General features: G+C 42.0%; 1 protein-coding gene across 1 annotated transcript in view; it reads left to right on the top strand.

Moving 5' to 3' along the window:
- The window catches only part of LOC138961627 (Iroquois homeobox protein 5a-like), a 35213-nt gene extending 24430 nt beyond the window's left edge, over window positions 1-10783 (top strand). Inside the window, exons 6-8 of the mRNA XM_070333303.1 lie at window positions 253-403; window positions 5782-6717; window positions 9476-10783. Coding sequence (XP_070189404.1) covers window positions 253-403; window positions 5782-6717; window positions 9476-9504 — 1116 coding nt within the window. The 3' untranslated portion in view covers window positions 9505-10783. The remainder of the gene's footprint in view (window positions 1-252; window positions 404-5781; window positions 6718-9475) is intronic.
- The last annotated feature ends 10459 nt before the right edge of the window (window positions 10784-21242 follow it).

Below are 21242 nucleotides of genomic sequence, written 5' to 3'. Positions count from 1 at the left end.
CAAAAAACACGAGTGTACGTGGGAGTTTCAGCCCACGAACGCAGAAGAAGAAGAAGAAATGGACGAAGTTTACTTTACGAAGCTCGCTGCATCAAGCCCCGGCACTGAATTTTCCGTGAAAAGATTTCGCGAAGTCTTTGTGAAGTCAACTTCGGGAAGGCCTTCAAGATTGGAAGCTCTGAGTTTAGATTTTGTAAGATCAAAGCTCTACTGTAAAAGCTTAACTGGTAATGTTGTTTTTCTTTTCTACAGGTATCCACATGGTTTGCAAATGCTCGTCGTCGTCTCAAGAAGGAGAATCGTCTGTTTACCGGCAGAGATACCGATAATGACGACCAGGACGATGATATGCATGACAAGGACGACGATGACAACGACACTGATGGCACACCCAAACATCTCCGTAAGTTGGTGTTTTCTTTATTTGTATGGGTGGGTGGTTAAGTTAGGTTTGGCGTGGTGTGCTTTGTTTGTGTGGGTGGGTGGTTAAGTTAGGTTTGGCGTGGTGTGCTTTGTTTGTATGGGTGGGTGGTTAAGTTAGGTTTGGCGGGGTGTGCTTTGTTTGTATGGGTGGGTGGTTAAGTTAGGTTTGGCGGGGTGTGCTTTGTTTGTATGGGTGGGTGGTTAAGTTAGGTTTGGCGGGGTGTGCTTTGTTTGTATGGGTGGGTGGTTAAGTTAGGTTTGGCGGGGTGTGCTTTATTTGTATGGGTGGGTGGTTAAGTTTGGTTTGGCGGGGTGTGCTTTGTTTGTATGGGTGGGTGGTTAAGTTAGGTTTGGCGTGGTGTTCTTTGTTTGTATGGGTGGGTGGTTAAGTTAGGTTTGGCGGGGTGTGCTTTATTTGTATGGGTGGGTGGTTAAGTTAGGTTTGGCGGGGTGTGCTTTGTTTGTATGGGTGGGTGGTTAAGTTAGGTTTGGCGGGGTGTGCTTTGTTTGTATGGGTGGGTGGTTAAGTTAGGTTTGGCGGGGTGTGCTTTATTTGTATGGGTGGGTGGTTAAGTTAGGTTTGGCGGGGTGTTCTTTGTTTGTATGGGTGGGTGGTTAAGTTAGGTTTGGCGGGGTGTGCTTTATTTGTATGGGTGGGTGGTTAAGCTAGGTTTGGCGGGGTGTGCTTTATTTGTATGGGTGGGTGGTAAAGTTAGGTTTGGCAAGGTGTGCTTTGTTTGTATGGGTGGGTGGTTAAGTTAGGTTTGGCGGGGTGTGCTTTATTTGTATGGGTGGGTGGTTAAGTTAGGTTTGGCGGGGTGTTCTTTATTTGTATGGGTGGGTGGTTAAGTTTGGTTTGGCGGGGTGTGCTTTGTTTGTATGGGTGGGTGGTTAAGTTTGGTTTGGCGGGGTGTGCTTTGTCTGTATGGGTGGGTGGTTAAGTTAGGTTTGGCGGGGTGTTCTTTGTTTGTATGGGTGGGTGGTTAAGTTAGGTTTGGCGGGGTGTTCTTTGTTTGTATGGGTGGGTGGTTAAGTTAGGTTTGGCGGGGTGTTCTTTGTTTGTATGGGTGGGTGGTTAAGTTAGGTTTGGCGGGGTGTGCTTTGTTTGTATGGGTGGGTGGTTAAGTTAGGTTTGGCGGGGTGTTCTTTGTTTGTATGGGTGGGTGGTTAAGTTAGGTTTGGCGGGGTGTGCTTTGTTTGTATGGGTGGGTGGTTAAGTTTGGTTTGGCGGGGTGTGCTTTGTTTGTATGGGTGGGTGGTTAAGTTAGGTTTGGCGTGGTGTGCTTTGCTTGTATGGGTGGGTGGTTAAGTTAGGTTTGGCGGGGTGTGCTTTATTTGTATGGGTGGGTGGTTAAGTTAGGTTTGGCGGGGTGTTCTTTGTTTGTATGGGTGGGTGGTTAAGTTAGGTTTGGCGGGGTGTGCTTTGTTTGTATGGGTGGGTGGTTAAGTTTGGTTTGGCGGGGTGTGCTTTGTTTGTATGGGTGGGTGGTTAAGTTAGGTTTGGCGGGGTGTGCTTTGTTTGTATGGGTGGGTGGTTAAGTTAGGTTTGGCGGGGTGTGCTTTATTTGTATGGGTGGGTGGTTAAGTTAGGTTTGGCGGGGTGTGCTTTGTTTGTATGGGTGGGTGGTTAAGTTAGGTTTGGCGGGGTGTGCTTTGTTTGTATGGGTGGGTGGTTAAGTTAGGTTTGGCGGGGTGTGCTTTGTTTGTATGGGTGGGTGGTTAAGTTTGGTTTGGCGGGGTGTGCTTTGTTTGTATGGGTGGGTGGTTAAGTTAGGTTTGGCGGGGTGTGCTTTGTTTGTATGGGTGGGTGGTTAAGTTAGGTTTGGCGGGGTGTGCTTTGTTTGTATGGGTGGGTGGTTAAGTTAGGTTTGGCGGGGTGTGCTTTGTTTGTATGGGTGGGTGGTTAAGGTTGGTTTGGCGGGGTGTGCTTTGTTTGTATGGGTGGGTGGTTAAGTTAGGTTTGGCGGGGTGTGCTTTGTTTGTATGGGTGGGTGGTTAAGGTTGGTTTGGCGGGGTGTGCTTTGTTTGTATGGGTGGGTGGTTAAGTTAGGTTTGGCGGGGTGTGCTTTGTTTGTATGGGTGGGTGGTTAAGTTTGGTTTGGCGGGGTGTGCTTTGTTTGTATGGGTGGGTGGTTAAGTTAGGTTTGGCGGGGTGTGCTTTGTTTGTATGGGTGGGTGGTTAAGTTAGGTTTGGCGGGGTGTGCTTTGTTTGTATGGGTGGGTGGTTAAGTTAGGTTTGGCGGGGTGTGCTTTGTTTGTATGGGTGGGTGGTTAAGTTTGGTTTGGCGGGGTGTGCTTTGTTTGTATGGGTGGGTGGTTAAGTTTGGTTTGGCGGGGTGTGCTTTGTTTGTATGGGTGGGTGGTTAAGTTAGGTTTGGCGGGGTGTGCTTTGTTTGTATGGGTGGGTGGTTAAGTTAGGTTTGGCGGGGTGTGCTTTGTTTGTATGGGTGGGTGGTTAAGTTTGGTTTGGCGGGGTGTGCTTTGTTTGTATGGGTGGGTGGTTAAGTTAGGTTTGGCGGGGTGTGCTTTGTTTGTATGGGTGGGTGGTTAAGTTAGGTTTGGCGGGGTGTGCTTTGTTTGTATGGGTGGGTGGTTAAGTTAGGTTTGGCGGGGTGTGCTTTGTTTGTATGGGTGGGTGGTTAAGTTAGGTTTGGCGGGGTGTGCTTTGTTTGTATGGGTGGGTGGTTAAGTTTGGTTTGGCGGGGTGTGCTTTGTTTGTATGGGTGGGTGGTTAAGTTTGGTTTGGCGGGGTGTGCTTTGTTTGTATGGGTGGGTGGTTAAGTTAGGTTTGGCGGGGTGTGCTTTGTTTGTATGGGTGGGTGGTTAAGTTAGGTTTGGCGGGGTGTGCTTTGTTTGTATGGGTGGGTGGTTAAGTTAGGTTTGGCGGGGTGTGCTTTGTATGGGTGGGTGGTTAAGTTAGGTTTGGCGGGGTGTGCTTTGTTTGTATGGGTGGGTGGTTAAGTTAGGTTTGGCGGGGTGTGCTTTGTTTGTATGGGTGGGTGGTTAAGTTAGGTTTGGCGGGGTGTGCTTTGTTTGATTTTTTTCACCTTTGTTTCCTTTCTTTTTTGCTTCTTTCTCCTTTTTTCCCTTATTTCCTAGTTTCTTTCTGTTTGAAAGGGACACATAATGAATGTGCTCTCTCTCCCCCCTCTCTCTCTCTCTCTCTCTCTCTCTCTCTCTCTCTCTCTCTCTCTCTCTCTCTCTCTCTCTCTCCCTCTCTCTCTCTCGCTTTTTGCCTCTTCTTGGGTTTTTTCAATACCCAGATCTTACCAAATACTTCTGCGAATAAAAACCGTGTTTGCACCACCATAACTTAAAACAGTAATCTGCTGTCTCCAACACCTGCTGGCACTCGTGGACCAATGCAGTGGAACTCGTCTTTAAGACTTCAACAAATCAGTCTGAACGAAGGAGTCTGACATTGGAAGTGAATTTTGCAAAGGGTATGAACAGAAAATCTTTTAACAAAATCAAGAAGGGGGTGAAGTTGAGATTGATTTGGGAAGTCTTCATTCGGAAGGGTTTAAAAGGGGTGGGGTTGTTCAATCAATCAATCAATCAATCAATCAATCAATCAATCAATCAATCAATCCATATGAGGCTTATATCGCGTATTCCGTGGGTACAGTTCTAAGCGCAGGGATTTTTTTTATATTTTTTTATGCAATTTATATCGCGCACATATTCAAGGCGCAGGGATTTATTTATGCCGTGTGAGATGGATTTTTTTACACAATACATCACGCATTCACATCGGCCAGCAGATCGCAGCCATTTCGGCGCATATCCTACTTTTCACGGCCTATTATTCCAAGTCACACGGGTATTTTGGTGGACATTTGTATCTATGCCTATACAATTTTGTCAATCGTGGGATCTTTAACGTGCACACCCCAATGTAGTGTACACGAAGGGACCTCGGTTTTTCGTCTCATCCGAAAGACTAGCACTTGAACCCACCACCTAGGTTAGGAGAGGCGGGAGAAAATTGCTAACGCCCTGACCCAGGGTCGAACTCGCAACCTCTCGCTTCTGAGCGCAAGTGCGTTACCACTCGGCCACCCAGTTCCACCTTTGGTTCCACTGTAATGCTAAGGTCAGAGGAGGCCAGGCACTACCAGACAGCTACTGAACTAGCACGACTAGCAAGGCCTGCGTAACACGTGCAGTGAAATAACCGCAGCTCTTCACTGTCACTCGCTGTCGCCTTGGCTAGTGCAACATGTCACTCATGGACACCCTGTCCCCTACTTCACACCAGCCAAACAAACACTCGTCTTTCTCCCTGCAATGCGCCGGCGTTGGTCTTCTAATCGGTGTTATCTTGTCATATCTTACAGTTTTGAGGAGCAAGAGAGGGGTGTGTGTGTGTGAGGGAGTTGGGAAGGGTGTGGAAGGACTTAAAGAAGGTGTCTTGTAGATATCGTGTGAACAGGGTTGGGAAGCTGCAAATAAGGGAGGGTGAAAAGCGCTGGTTTTTTAAAAACAAGTGCTGATAATCGGGTTGACGATTACTGCCCTGCGTCTCCTCCTCTTTCTCCTCTTCCTCCTCCTCCTCCTTTTCGTATTCTTCTTCTTCTTGTCCGATCACTCAGATGGAAACGCCGGTTCTCCGCGCAAATGTTGCCGTGCGCTGTAGGTCGTCCAGACTGCCATAGAGCTTCCCTTGCACCGTGGTCGCCTCCGCCCAGATCTGGCTCCTGAGGCCATCGTGTAGTGGGCAAGTCTGCAGCAGGTGTTCCGTTGTCATGCTGCCTGTTTGACAAGGGCACTGGTCTGACTGGCCAATTCTGAACTTGGTGAAAAGGTGGTGGTTCATTCGGTTGTGGCCTGTCCGCAGCCTGAATATGAGGACCTACTTAGACCTTGTGAGCAGGTGAAAGGCGTCGTTTTTTGTTGTAGTGTGGGTGCTGCTGCAACCACTTTTTGTGTTGCTTGGCCTTGATGATGGTCTTGGCTTCTTTGAAGGTGGTTGATCTGTCATCTTTTCGTATTCATTATCGTCCTCTTCCCCTTTTTCTTATATTTCATCCTGCTCGATTTCCTCCTCCTCCTCCTCCTCCTCCTCCTCCTCCTCCTCCTCCTCCTCCTCCTCCTCTTCCCTCTACTCTTTTACCTACTCCTTCTTATCTTCTTCCTTCTTCTCCTGACTTTCTCTCAAAGAAATGAACGAAACCAACCGATTTCATTGTCTTTTTATGTCTCCAGTTTGTTTTACCCTCCGCGATCCGCCCTCCACCCTATTTGCTCCCCGTCCTTTCTTTTCTGTTGTGTTCATGTTATTTCCGACTTTACTGTCAGTGTAAACCTTCAAAGTGTCATATTATAATATATAGGTTGTTCTTTCTGGTTCACCAGGCGACCCCGGTGACTCCGACGAGGACATCAACGTGGACGACTCCGACATCTCCGACAACGAGGACGCTAGCAGCACCTCCACCACCAACCCTACCACCACCACCACCACCACCACCTCCAGTGTCTCTTCACCCGGGGCCAACCTCAACCCCTTATCCTCTCCCTCTTCTTCCTCCCTGTCCCCCTTCCCCTGCACCCCGCCCTTTCACTCGCACTTGATCCCTCGCCCCGGCCCCATGCCTGTGTACCCTATGCACGGATGGAACGGAATGGAGGCATCCCCCCACGGGCTTCTCAGCGCCGTTCCTGTCCCTGCTGCTTCTCTTGTTCAGAGGGATTCTGTCGCTCCGAAGCTCGGTGGAGCTTTACCCAACGGTTCAAACTCCTCCAGGACTAGTTCTTCTAGCCGTCCTTCTCCGGCTGTGGCCGCTGCTGTGACCTCCCGACCCAAGATCTGGTCCATTTCTCAGATTATACATTCAGACGCTCCCTTGCCCGCTTCGGTGGTGTCGTCTGCGCCTGTGACCTCGAGCGGTGACGAGGATGTAAGCGCGCAGCGTCTGAACAAAGGGGAGAGAGCACCTCATCCCTCGTCCTTTCGAGAACTTAATATTCCTTCTTCTGTGCAACGACAGGACTTTCTGCACCACAGGCTAACCTCTCCTTTCAGAACACTAGAATCAGCGGAAGCTAGGCTGGCTTCTCGTCACGCCTCGGCTTTTCTCGTTCCGGGCCCCCATCTAAGTTGGGTGGCGCCACCGTTAGGGTTGCGATTGGATAATCCGTGTCGCGAGATGAGCGTTGCCAAGGGCAACGAGAGTGGTGAGGATGGTAACCCGGATGTGGGTGAAGCTAGTCCTAAGAGTGAAGGTGGAGCGCCAGAAAGTGGTCTGCAAACTGAGGCTCTTGATTTGCAAACTAAAAAAGAGGAGAAAGGTTAGTACACAGATCCATTTATTCTTTTAGTGATTCCTTTGTTCATTCTTTCAAACAAATAAAACGGGGGAGGTAGGTGGGTGTGAGGGGGAGGGGGAGGGAGTGTCAGGCGATGCTTAGATTGATTCGTTTGTCCCTTCATACATCCAATTATTTAGGTAAAGCCAATGGGAAGTCGAGGTCCAGATACAAAAAATCAAGCACATATTGATTGATTGATTGATTGATTGATTGATTGATTGATTGATTGATTGATTGATTGGTCGACTTCATTCATTCATTCATTCATTCATTCATTCATTCATTTATTCATTTATTCATTTATTCATTGCTTCATTCATTACTTTATTGCTTGCTTCATATTGTTCGAATTTTCGTTTCATGTGCTTATGCCAACTGTTTAATCTTGGGCCTTCCGATCGTATATTTCTGCTTGCTTGGCTGTTGACATCTGTGTTGCTCAGATTCCCAGTGACACTGATTCAAAATGACGTACATCATTGTAAAGAGTGTGAATGACGTTTTAGTTTAGATGTCAAGCGCTTAGAGCAAACCTTTTTAACGAAAGTTTTTGATTTAGCGCTATATAAATGTTCTTATTATTATTATTATTATTATATTTTCGACACTCTAACTGACGTTAATCCTCTACCTATTTCGTAAAAGATGTAACAGAGAACGCTCTTTTCAATCATCTTATAACTTGCACGGCACAATACGTAGCATGCTCATAAAGTCTTCATCCAACAAGGGATTTTGGCATCTGTCAAAGACATATACATATATATTCGCAAATGTTCGATTAGTCGTCAACAAGAACAGTTCAAGCTACATATATTTGAACACTCTTTATCAATTGGTAAAAGTAAAATTACAGTTAAAGTTTAGTTGTAGTTAACTTATCTTTAAGGTTACTAAGATACAAAGATAATGGTCGACTTGGGAAAATAAATATCCAAAGCATATTGTTCAATAGCTCTTCAATCAGAACACTAATTTCAAGAAAACGTTTTACAGTTTGTATCCTACTTGCACTTCTTTCAAAGACGTTTGAATCAAATAATTTTTTTTAACACGGACTGTGTCCGTTTAACTTTCACAGTAGATGAACAACTCTAGGATACGAGAAATACTGATGCAAGCGGACAGACTTATTTAGACGCACGGACACACATAACAACAACAGCAATAGCAATACCAATAAGAATACAAAGTTATAGAAATGTTATGTGTGAGATAGAGATAGTTACTGCCGTACACAATTGCTAGATTTACTTTTTTTTAAATACAGAAAATAATAAATCCGATGCTCACACACACAAAAAGAGAGAAGAAAGAAAAGAAAAAATATTCCAAATTCGGTTTAACAAGCGGGGATACCCTACACCATCTCCACATCTATAATCGCCAGCATCGTACCAGCAAAATCCAACCCAAAAGTAATAAAACATTTTATAGCAGCAAACATACCTGTAGCCGAAGGGCCAACGCACTAAGCACATTGTGTGATATTTATTATCAGATTATGAGCACAATTCACAGTCTAAAAAAATGTAAAACAAAACTGTAGAGCATGGCAATTAATGTTTTACAAAGGAAGACATTTGAGCTGAAGCAACAGCTAAAACGACAACGCATCATAGGCAGAATCAAGAAAAAGAATGTTCACAGAAACTTTTTGTATACGTTTTACAGCTTCATGATGATGATAATTTTAAAGGCAAATGATACCACCACCACTATCGCCACCACCGCCACCGCCACCGCCACCGCCAACATAACGAGAGCGATTAAAATTTCTTTTTCATTCTTTTCTTCTTTGGGGGATTTTGGAAATTGCTAGAAAGCAACTACCAGATCCGTCGCGATATAACCTTGAATGGTTGAAAACGACGTTAAACACCAAATAAATAAATAAAGAAAGAAAACTACCAGATTTGGGTTTGTGTTGCTTTGTGTTGGTCTAGTATTGAATTAATCGTGTGTATTTTTTCAAGTACAGAATGCGCTGTTAATACTAAAGTATGAAAATGTTACAGTGTTAGTCAGATCACTCAGATGGTGTTTTTTCCCCCACTCGTTTGAGGTTTTGTGTTTCTTTCGCAATGTATTTATTTACAATGTATTTATTCATGCACTGGTTTTATTCATTGCTATAGGGCCCATTATGCTAGCTCAGTAAAAACCCAAAGACCACATCGGTTCTTTCTTTGTTTCTTTGTTTCTCTATCTCTTGCTTTCTTTCTTTCTTTCTTTCTGTCTTTCTTTTTTTCTTTCTTTCTTTCTTTCTTTCTTTCTTTCTGTCTTTCTTTTTTTCTTTCTTTCTTTCTTTCTTTCTTTCTTTCTTTCTTTCTCTCTATTTTTCTTTCTTCCTTTCTTTCTTTCTTACTTTCTTTCATTTTTCTTTCTTGCTTTGTATCTTTCTTTGTTTTCTCGTCTTTTCTCTCTTCCCATTTTTTATATTTTTTATATTTTGTTCATTTGTTCCTCCTGTTTATTATACTTTGTATTCATGTTTCTTCATTGTGGTTCACTTTGTTTCATTTTATTCTGCTTTGTGGTGTTTTTTTTCCTTCTTTTTAGTTTGCTTGCTTTTTATTTATTTTCCTCTCGCACCTTTTCTTGAGAAAAAAAACCTAGGTGTTTTTGCACTTTTGTTTTTATTTTTTTATATTTGTGCTTTTAGTCACTGCATATGGCTAGACATTTACTCTGGGTTTAGTTCCTTTGTTTATTTTTAACCCTGCATATGTTGCAGATACTCAGATTGCCAAGGTCATCACGTGACTTGACGTCATCCAAGGAGTAAAGTCTTATACCCTTCATCATACGACGAATTCTTGTCTGTGGAGTTCAGAGCAGTTGGACCTAGCCTATTCTTTTCTTCTCGGGGTTGGCATGTCTTTCTAATGATTTCGTTACAAACTCAAAGACAAAATCTAGATGCCATAAAATCAGCGTGAAGTGATTTTTGTTTTCACGCTGAAAGGTGTGAATCGAGAAGTATCCAGAGAGAAAGTGTTCTTCAAAAGTGACTTCTACTTTACCAAAAAGACCCACAGCATTCCCCAGGTGAATTAGTCATCTCTGCTTGCCAAAACTGTTCTTCTGTGTAAGACAGATGAACTGTACCAGAGAAGTTGTTCGCTGCAGAAGGCAACTAGGTATAACCTGTAAAGTGCAAGGAATATAATGTAGAGGAAATAATAACTAGTTTAAAGTTTTGGGAGACTGATAGAAAGCATCAGAAATGATGAATTATTTCCCTTTTGTTCTCAGCAGTCACAAGTCACGTGACTGCTGATCACTTCCTCTGAACGATGCATGTTTGATAAAGGTGTAATACGATTGTGACAATCAGGCTTTGAAACAGGTAAAAAGGATGCGCTTTCAAAAACCTAGCATCGTGTCCGGCAGTGACAGTGACAGTGTCCGACGATCCTGGTGCTTTTGTGCAGTTTCTCACATCGTTAAGAATTCAACCACCGATAGTGTTTCTCAACACTTCTGATTCCAAGACTTTTTTCCTCAACAAACAGACATCCAGAGCCGAATTTGAAAGTTTGGGTGTGTGCTCTGTGTTGATTGTGACGACAGTTTTGTAGCTTTGGACATCTGTGTGGGTGTGTTGTTGCGCCATAGGACAATCGAATTGTTGTGAATATTGTGTGTTACAGCATTGCTTTTTAATTACGGTTTGTCAAACGCCTGAGTAAATGCGTGGACCCTCTTTTCTGTTGAGTGTTGTTTAGAAATTCCGATGTTTTTCAGCTGCCATAATGATAGAAAATAACCACACTATTTGTGTTGGTGTGACGAGTATGTGTGCTGTGTACATACTTTTGTGAGTGTTGGTTGTTTTCATCACGAGTACTCTAATTCTCTTTCATTCCATATGCAATGGAACCCCCTTTTTAAGACTCCTCCCCCCCCCCCCCCCCCCCCTCTGTTATAAACCCATCTACGTTTTAAGAACCTAATTTTCCAGATTCTTGCGTTAATAAACGTCTGTAAAGTTACCTCCATTTTAAACACTCTACGTCTTTTAAGACCTGATTTTCTCAGATTGTTGGAGGCCCTAAAAGGGGTGGGGTGGGGGGGGGGGGGTCCACTGCATGACAAACCCCCGAGATTTGCAAGATGCTAGTACTACGCTCACGCATTTCGTTGTTTACTTACATGTTGCAATTCAGGGACTCATATTCTTGCAGAAGTTGGTGCTGCCTACACTTTTTTGTTCAACAATGTATAGGTTTTAAGAATAAGCGTTTAATTTTTGCATTATTTTTAACTTCTTGTTCTTAGTGCCATCACACTCACGGTCAGATATTCAGATTTGAAGCGTTCAGTTGTGAAGACGTTAGAATCCACTTGTATCTGTTACGGGATTTTGTGAAGAACAAAGTAATTGCTTCAGTAACTACTAAGAGTGCTAAGTTAACCGTACAGAATAATGTTAAAAAGGTACGACACTAAGTACACAGCACAAAACGTTACTCCTTGGGACAATTTTTTGTGTAAAGACGTTACTTTTTGCCCCTCCGTTTCAAACTAAGATCTTTAGAGTCAAAAGGAAAAAAATGCATTACTTCAATTTGTCTTCTACAGAAATAACAGGAAGTGTGACAGTTCACCAAGTTGACCTCAGTGACAAAGTCACGTCAACAGTGCAACTGCAAGTCATCCGAAAGGTCGCCGCTAGGGAGCAAATGCGTCGGAGAGCTGTACTTAGATATTTGTGACCCTCCACCACGAAATGAGTCGCATGTCACCTTTGCATGATTTTCATATTTTTACATTTTCCTAAAGAGTTTGTTATGCTCTATCCAGTGTTGAAAACCGTTTTAGAAAAGAGCGAAAACTGTTTGAGTTATAAGCCTGTGACTAAGGTGACCCTCACACTGTTACCAGACACTCCCCGGACTTATATTAAGCCTAGCGCAGAACCGCGCGAGGTGACATGCGACTCATTTCGTGGTGGAGGGTCACATTTGTCAATTAAAAGCACACTCCTTCTCGTAACGACAGTTTCTTCTCAACGTTCTCACCATCACAGGCCTAACCAGGCTTTTGCATGGCAAAAGACCACCCCTCCACGAAGACAGGAATCAAACATCAACACCCTGATTGGTTCCTGCGCACAGTAGGAATTTTTCGATAAATTAATTTAGTAATTAGCAACTGGTGGCTTTTACGGAAATAATTCTTTTAAAAAATCTCACCCTGCACAAAGAACACCCAGTCTGTTGATTTTTTGTATGTGTCCAAGTGGAGGGGTGGTCTTATCCCATGGCTTTTTGTTTGTTTGTTTGCTTAACGCCCAGCCGACCACGAAGGGCCATATCAGGGCGGTGCTGCTTTGACATATAACGTGCGCCACACACAAGACAGAAGTCGCAGCACAGGCTTCATGTCTCACCCAGTCACATTATTCTGACACCGGACCAACCAGTCCTAGCACTAACCCCATAATGCCAGACGCCAGGCGGAGCAGCCACTAGATTGCCAATTTTAAAGTCTTAGGACGACCTCCCGATCACGGGGCGGACGCCTTACCACTAGGCCAACCGTGCCGGTGTAACACGAAATTTTTACTCCACGAAACATTTACTCCGGAGTAAATATTTCGTACGAAATTCTTACTCCGAGTACACTTTTCGTACGAGAAAAGAACTCCCCAAGGCACGAAAAAATTACTCCCTCCACGAATTTTTTACTCCCCATTTTTTTTTACTTCCAGTAAAAATCTCGTACGCAAAAATGGGATGCGGGCGAAGGGATAATGCCAATAAGTGATCTCGCGCACACGAATGTCGCGCTACCCTCCTTCCACCCCTTCCACCACCAAGACTAACAGGGGACAAGGGAGTAAAAATTTCGTACACCTGGCATGGGAAGTTAAATTGCTCGTGTTGGGGTGAAGTAATTTATTCGTTATTTTTTCGTCAGGGGAGTAACATTTTTGTACGAAATGTTTACTCGGAACTCACCTGTCTTGGGGAGTAATTTTCTCGTGCAATGGGGGAGTGCTTTTTTCGTAAAGGGAGTAACTTTTTCGTACAAAATGTTTACTCCTGAGTAAAAATCTCTCGTGGGAGTTATTTTCTCGTGTTACACCGGTTTTATGCCATGCAGAAGTATGTCCACATCTGAGATGATGAGTCCAACAGTCTACGGGAAGAACTCTGTCCTATGTCGTCACACAACATACCCACGCATGCGCAGTTTCGTCTTTCACAGTAGTGGTGATGAATCTGTGTGTATCAAGACGTATTTGTGTCTATTCATGCAAAGCAGACACTTGCAGTTCGATTCTTCGCAGTAAACATTATATATTATATATTAATGAGAACAGTACAATTGACTGTTGTGAAAGAATGTTTTTACACCCCCGGTATAGGGGTGTGTATAGGATTCGGTCGATGTGTTTGATTGTTTGTTTGTGTTCGCATATAGATCTCAAGAATGAACGGACCGATCGTCACCAAACTTGGTGAACAGGTTCTATACATTCCTGAGACGGTCCTTACAAAATTGGGACCAGTCAAACACACGGTTAGGGAGTTATTGGTGGATTAAGATTCTACAAGGACTTATAGAGGGACATATTAATGGTCAAAGGGAAATAACCTTCTCAGTTGGTGGCAGTGAGAATGGTAAGGACGGGGGTGTTTTTCCTACCTCGGAGGAATTTCTTGTTTTTATCTAATTTTGCATAAAACGTATAGCATAAGTACTCTTGGCTCTTGGAAAGTTTGTGATGTTAACTATAAAATGGAAAAACACAGTAAGTTTACACTGTTGGTCGTAGCTTGGACAGTCGCAAACAGTTAGCAAAGCTTCCCATCAATGAAATTACCTCCTTACATTGATGCTCTGATTTTGTTTTTAATTTTCTTGAAATATTTTCAAATGACAAAAAAAGGCCAATTCATGGATCTTAATTGCATACAACTGTTTTGTTTAAATTGTGGGGTGTTTTTTTCGAGTTACGAATGTTTTTTCCATTCATATCGGAGTCGTACACATTCCTAATCTATTATTAATCTTCGTCAGTTGAGCCTGTAACGATCTCGCTGTTACTTTTGTGAGTGTTCAACGAAGTAATTGATAATAAAGCACTAATTTGCTGTTGGATACTTTTTTGTTGTTGTTGCAGAACCCTTAGTTGAAAGGTTATTAATTTATTAAAATTATAATACAATAAACATTCCATGCAACTTTTCTTTTTCAAGTGACTTATTTATATTTTTATATGACGTGTATACATCCGCACATGTTTGTTTACAAGATCACAAAGATTTTCTTCCCCGCGGTTGATTCTGTACGTTATTATTTTATGGTTGATTTGTGTATTTGCCTTTTTCGATGTTTTGATAAATGCCATCAAACTCTCTCTCTATCCCTCTGTCTGTCTGTCTCTGTCTCTGTCTCTCTCTCTCTCTCTCTCTCTCTCTCTCTCTCTCTCTCTCTCTCTCTCTCTGATTTTTTTTATACATTACCAGCTACAGTATTGATGTGTTCGACAATTCTGATCCCACCAATGTTAACTTATGTTCACTATAGTTCACTGTACATAGAGAGAGATTCGAGACAATTAAAACACATTGGACTTGTCAAAATCATGCGTGCATGTGTGTGTGTGTGTGTGTGTGTGTGTGTGTGTGTGTGTGCGTGTGTGTGTGTGTGTGTGTGTGTGTGTTTGTGTCTTTCCGTCTGTCTGTCCGTACTTCCGTCCGTCAGTATGTCTGTCTGTATGTGTCTGTCTGTCTATCTGGCTGTCTGACCGTCTCTCTGCGTGCGTTTGTACTTGTACGTTTTTGCTTTTGTGTGCTTGTGTGTGCATGTGTGTGTCTGTATGGCTGTATGTTTCTGTTTCTGTCTTTGTGTAGCGTGTCCGTGTTTCTATGTCTGTGTCTGTCTTGGTTTTTTGGCTCGTCGAAAGTGTTTTTCTTTCTTCATGTTACGTCAGTGTGTCTGTCATTGTCTGTGTGTGTGTCTGTGTTCGAAACACAAGACTGACTAGAGGAATCTTTACCCGAGAAGTAAGTTGTCATCACTTAACTACTTCACCTCAAACTCTTCAACAAGTCTGTTCATTCAGTTGGTTTGGGATCACGCACACAAATACGAATAGGGTGAGAAAGGAAGAAACAACCAAATAAAAACAAATCTAAAAAATAACAAGTCGCGTAAGGCGAAAATACAATATTTAGTCAAGTAGCTGCCATTTTTCAGCAAGACCGTATACTCGTAGCATCGTCAGTCCACCGCTCATGGCAAAGGCAGTGAAATTGACAAAAAGAGCGGGGTAGTAGTTGCGCTAAGAAGGATAGCACGCTTTTCTGTACCTCTCTTTGTTTTAACTTTCTGAGCGTGTTTTTAATCCAAACATATCATATCTATATGTTTTTGGAATCAGGAACCGACAAGGAATAAGATGAAAGTGGTTTTAAATTGATTTGGACAATTTAATTTTGATAATAATTTTTATATATTTAATTTTCAGAGCTTGTTTTTAATCCGAATATAACATATTTATATGTTTTTGGAATCAGCAAATGATGGAGAATAAGATAAACGTAAATTTGGATCGTTTTATAAATTTTTATTTTTTTTTACAATTTTCAGATTTTTAATGACCAAAGTCATTAATTAATTTTTAAGCCACCAAGCTGAAATGCAATACCGAACCCCGGGCTTTGTCGAAGATTACTTGACCAAAATTTCAACCAATTTGGTTGAAAAATGAGGGCGTGACAGTGCCGCCTCAACTTTCACGAAAAGCCGGATATGACGTCATCAAAGACATTTATCAAAAAAATGAAAAAAACGTATGGGGATTTCATACCCAGGAACTCTCATGTCAAATTTCATAAAGATCGGTCCAGTAGTTTAGTCTGAATCGCTCTACACACACACACAGACACACACACACACACACACACACACACACACACATACACCACGACCCTCGTCTCGATTCCCCCCTCTACGTTAAAATATTTAGTCAAAACTTGACTAAATATAAAAATAACATTTAAAAAACGGATTCTGACATAGCTTTTGAAACACAGCCCATAATATTTAATGATTCGTCTGTCGCGTACGCGTACATATTAAAAAGAATATTCTTTGAATAAGAAACTGTGTTCAGGAGAGAGAGCAAATAAATCATGATTGAGCTTTTGTGATTCCATGGAAGTAGCGCTTCCACAGCGAATAAAGGACAAGAAAAATGTTCATTCAAAATGAACAGCGTCGATGCAATGTCCACCAAAGATTTATTTTGGGAAGTGTTAAAGGTTAGGGTCAAAAGTTAATGAATTGCATGTTGTGCTGGATATATAAATTGTTTATTTCAGTCAATGCTTGATTCATAAGTACATTTTTCAGCATGGTGCATCTACAGGAGGGTGCTCCAACAATGATGCATAGTGCCAACATTTAGCGCAAACTTTTCACAACAGTGCATTATTACCACAAAGCGCATACAGCGATTATATAGTAGCAAGTTGCACTAAACATTTGAACAAAATGCATTTTGTTCAAATGTTAACAGCACAGCACCAAGTTTTGCATAAGTGCACAACAGCACTGACCATTTCACAAAAGTGCATAACAGCTGTGACAATTTTACAAAAGTGCATTGACCATTTCAGGCAGATGGCTAACATGCAGATTTCGCTTTTGTCTGTCTTTCTTTGAAAAGTAGGCATGTTCAAGATCGATGAAGTCATGAGCAATTGGGTTAGATGACAGAAAAGATTCAAAAACGTCAGATTCAGTTAGATGACAGAAAAGATTCAAAAACGTCAGATTCAGTGTTTTGGGCAGTGTTCAACAAATGTGGGTTCAATTCAAAAGCAACATTGTCACAGATAGGCTAGTGTTACATTTCTGTAAAGTTTCAAAAACATCTTCCATGTTTTGGTTACTGTTGAACAGAGGCATATTTTCCTGTTCAAAAAAGTCTGACACAAATTGTCGTAGTTGTGGGTTAAGGTTCGATCTATACTGTCCTTCAAACGAGTCGTAGAACCGTCATTGTCACAGATAGTGTTACATTTCTGTTTTACATTCAAACGAGTCGTAGAAGTAGTAGTACATTTGCGTTTGGTTGTTTTTTCTTTTAGATTCCTGTCACTCATACTAGCAGTATTGATTGAGGTACATAAATCTGTTGATGTACAGGGATGACTTGTTTGTAATGAATCCTTGTTTCCTCCACATTGAGTTTGCATTGCAGTTAGACAGAAATGAACAGGTGTTAATTGATAAACACATTGATAATGGCTTTTGAGAAAATCAATCAATTCTGCAAAGGAATTAACTTGATGACATCAAAACTGCAGCGCCATTTGAAGAATGGTTACCATTTCTGTTTCTTTGATGGGAATCAAACAAATAAAAACATTGACTATCCAAGTTACCATGAATGGCAATAGTTGACTCCTGAAAAGTAGCAAGGATATAATTTGAGACGATAAACGCCTGATGCAATCCCTCCTCAAGGTCAGTCAACTCAAAACCTTCATCATTCGCAACATCAGTAGGCAACACAGCGGGATTCGTATGTCCAGAAATCATGTCGAAAAAATATTACATTTCAAAAGCATGTCCAACCACAGTTGTTGGCAAGTGTTCGTGTCCGAAGTAGCCTTCAGTGTGTGTATATGTATTCATGTGACAGAGAACGTGACCTCATTGTTCAATCCTCTCTCTCTCTTCTTTCTCATTCGAACGCACACACGCAAGAACGTAGCCTACGCACGCATGTACGCGCACGCACACACACACACACACACACACACCCCGCTGACGCACACGGCAAACCACGCACACACACACTGACTGTCGGCAAGCATCTCTTTTTGTTTTCTTTACCTTTGTTTATTGTGTTTTCGATATTTGTGTTTATTTTTTGCTTGACTTATCTGTTTTATTTTAATGTTTGCTATCCACATCGTGTGATAAATGTTTCTTCTCAGTCTCCGAGTCAGTTTAGTTCAGTTCTGCACGCCGCTTTGGTACTCCTTGTTTTTCTAACTGGTGTATTGTGCGCGACTGATTTGCGGATTTATTTTTATTCCTTTCATATGCAGTTGAAGTGTTGTGGGTGTTATTGTCTGTATATGCTATGTTGCGTCTGTGTATGCCTACAAGAATTTTGGGTGTAATGTGCCTGTGGTCTGCTCGCAGTCGAGCACAGAAAACATGGCGGCACCCTGTGGCAAATTCGTGGAAAGTCTTTCCCGACCGCAGATACCAGCGTCGTCCGCGACGCTGGAATAACTGTTAAGGCTACTGTCCTTCCCCTGTAAAGATCCCGTAAAGTGCTGTTCACATGACAGACTTGCAACCAACTTTTCCCCAACTTTCAAACAATTTTAGTCGGCGGCAAGTCAAATCAAATTCGCTGCCCATGGGAACAGCACAAACGCGCAAACTAGTTTTAAGCGGCAATTCTCGCCAGACTTTACAGTTCGGGATTGTCCGGTCGTCTTCGTTGTTTTCCAGAGAAGGGAAGTAACAGCATTAGCTAGAGCTAACCAATCAGTAAGCGCGATGAAAACAAAAAAAAGGCTGGGCAAAATCGTTGACAAGTCACGGCCGAGTCGAGCAGTGCTCAACTGAGTTTTGGAGTCGCTGCCGAGTCTGGCCTCAATCGTTTCTAAATCGCTGGGGCTGTTCACATGGCAGACTTTTCGCAGATTTGGCCTCGACAACTCGGGAGCGATTTTCAAACGACTTAAGTTGGGCAAAAGTTGGTTGCCAGTCTGCCATGTGAACAGCACTTAACAGACCACACCACGGCCCTGTCCAGGCTTTCGGGCACCACTCCACTTGGTAACACTTTTGGGCGGGGACGTAGCTCAGTTGGTAGCGCGCTGGCTTTGTAGCCAATTGGTCGCTATCAGCGTGGGTTCGATCTCCACGTTCGGCGAGAGATTTATTTCTCGGAGTCAACTTTGTGCAGACTCTCTTCGGTGTCCGAACATCCCCGTGTGCACACATGCGCACGAAAAAGATCCCACGTTCACAGCGAAAGTCTCAGGGCTTGGAAAGCACGAAGACACGCATGCATCATCTCTCGTCTCCAATTATCATGATTGTATTTCGATACTTTGACGAGACAAACCCAATGCTGGTGTGTCGAAGAAGACAGCCACAGCGGGCTTGTTGGAATCAAAGTATTACACCATATCTTCAACGTATTACCAATACCTGTCCCAATATAGACCAGTTGGTCTAAGAGGACGTTAAACCCTAATAGTCAGTCACTTGGTAACACACCTAAACTCAACAGCCTAAGCCGCTGCCTATGCACAGTGGCAATTATTTTACATGTATTATGAGTTTGTTGTTGATTTTTTACTGAAAGCACTTTGCAAATAGACGAATTCTGGAAATGGGATTATGTAACCATCTTTCTTTATTTGGTGTTTAACGTTTTTAACCACGAAGGCTATATCGCCACGGATTATGTAACCATCTTTCTTTATTTGGTGTTTAACGTTTTTAATCACGAAGGTTATATCGCCACGGATTATGTAACCATCTTTCTTTATTTGGTGTTTAACGTTTTTAACCACGAAGGTTATATCGCCACGGATTATGTCACCATCTTTCTTTATTTGGTGTTTATTTTTTTTAACCACGAAGGTTATATCGCCACGGATTATGTCACCATCTTTCTTTATTTGGTGTTTAACGTTTTTAACCACGAAGGTTATATCGCCACGGATTATGTCACCATCTTTCTTTATTTGGTGTTTAACGTTTTTAACCACGAAGGTTATATCGCCACGGATTATGTAACCATCTTTCTTTATTTGGTGTTTAACGTTTTTAACCACGAAGGTTATATCGCCAAGGATTATGTAACCATCTTTCTTTATTTGGTGTTTAACGTTTTTAAATACGAAGGTTATATCGCCACGGATTATGTAACCATCTTTCTTTATTTGGTGTTTAACGTTTTTAACCACGAAGGTTATATCGCCACGGATTATGTAACCATCTTTCTTTATTTGGTGTTTAACGTTTTCAACCACGAAGGTTATATCGCCACGGATTATGTAACCATCTTTCTTTATTTGGTGTTTAACGTTTTCAACCACGAAGGTTATATCGCCACGGATTATGTAACCATGCATGAGACGCAAATATCAAGGTAGGACTAGACGGTTTTTGAACAATCGACACATTATTTGCCACGTGGCATTATAGGCCAGTTACTATCGAGGGGGGGGGGGGGGGTCTCAGACACGTGTATAGGAACCACGTGTCGATTATTTGTGCAAGAGAAAACAAGGGTACTCTCTCTTTCACGACCAATACACACCCGAAAATCGTCTATTGGTACAGGTGTCAGTTACGCTACGACATTAATTCAGCAGATAATTTCCAATCTCAACAGACAGAGACCTGGCCCTTGTTTTTTGTAAATTTTGCAACGTGTCCCATAGAAAGAATGCTCTTTCGTGCTGCGAAAGAAAGCCTTCAATTTTAGGCCTACAATTAAAAAAGCACATAAACTGAAGCTGAATTTCGTCTGAAGTAAATGATATTAAGAAGTGGCAGCATACGTGTCGCGTCTCTTGGTGCAGTTATTTTGTGAGATCCAGTTCATTGTGTCTGTTTCTTCTATTTATCAGAAAATTTATTTTGTTTATTTATGTATTTTTGTATTCATGTATTTATGTATTTAATTAGTACGTTAGTTAGTTAGTTAGTTAGTTAGTTAGTTAGTTAGTTAGTTAGTTAGTTAGTTAGTTAGTTAGTTAGTTAGTTAGTTAGTTATGCATACGTTTGTTGATTTGTTTATTCGTTCATTTATTGATTGATGGATGGATTTATTTATTTATAAATGTATTTATTCATTAATTATTTATTTATTTGTATTACATGTATTATTTAATTTATTAACTTTTATTTTACATCATGTTATTGTTTGTTTACATGCTTGCTTGGATTAGTTTTCCGGTTTGTTTTTCTTGTTTTCCTAAATTGTGTGTCTAACTCTTTTTACTTTATTTGGCTTATATGCACTTTCGGGCTAAAACTTAGCAACACAAAGACAAAGTTAACATTTAGTCGTGCGCAAACTTTTATGGGGCCTTATTTGTCTTATTTCTGTGCTTTTGTCCCCTTGCTGGCGAGAATAATAATTATCAGGCAATATAATTTAGTTACTCATAAGTAATCTTTCTTAATTGATCAGCATCACTGACCTCATTAGAAATTAGAATTCCGGAACCTTCTTTAATTTCGATCTACTTCTTGTCCATAAAATGTCACATTAACAGAAGATGTTGCATATTGATGTACTAGAATGAATACCCGCTTCGCCGGGAAGAAGTAGAGCCGAATGATACCCGGCTTCGCCGGGAAGAAGTAGAGCCAAGGTACCCGGCTTCGCCGGGGAGAAGTAGAGGAAAAGCCGGGATGAAAGCGTTGTGGACAGTGACCTTCTAAAAATAGTAACGGGAATATCCGGCTTCGCCGGGATGAAAGCGTTG

Source organism: Littorina saxatilis, linkage group LG1 (genome assembly GCF_037325665.1).
Source record: "Littorina saxatilis isolate snail1 linkage group LG1, US_GU_Lsax_2.0, whole genome shotgun sequence".
In the NCBI taxonomy this organism is placed as follows: domain Eukaryota; kingdom Metazoa; phylum Mollusca; class Gastropoda; order Littorinimorpha; family Littorinidae; genus Littorina; species Littorina saxatilis.
Note: the sequence above shows the minus strand (reverse complement) of the source record. Positions and strands in the feature narration are given on the sequence as shown.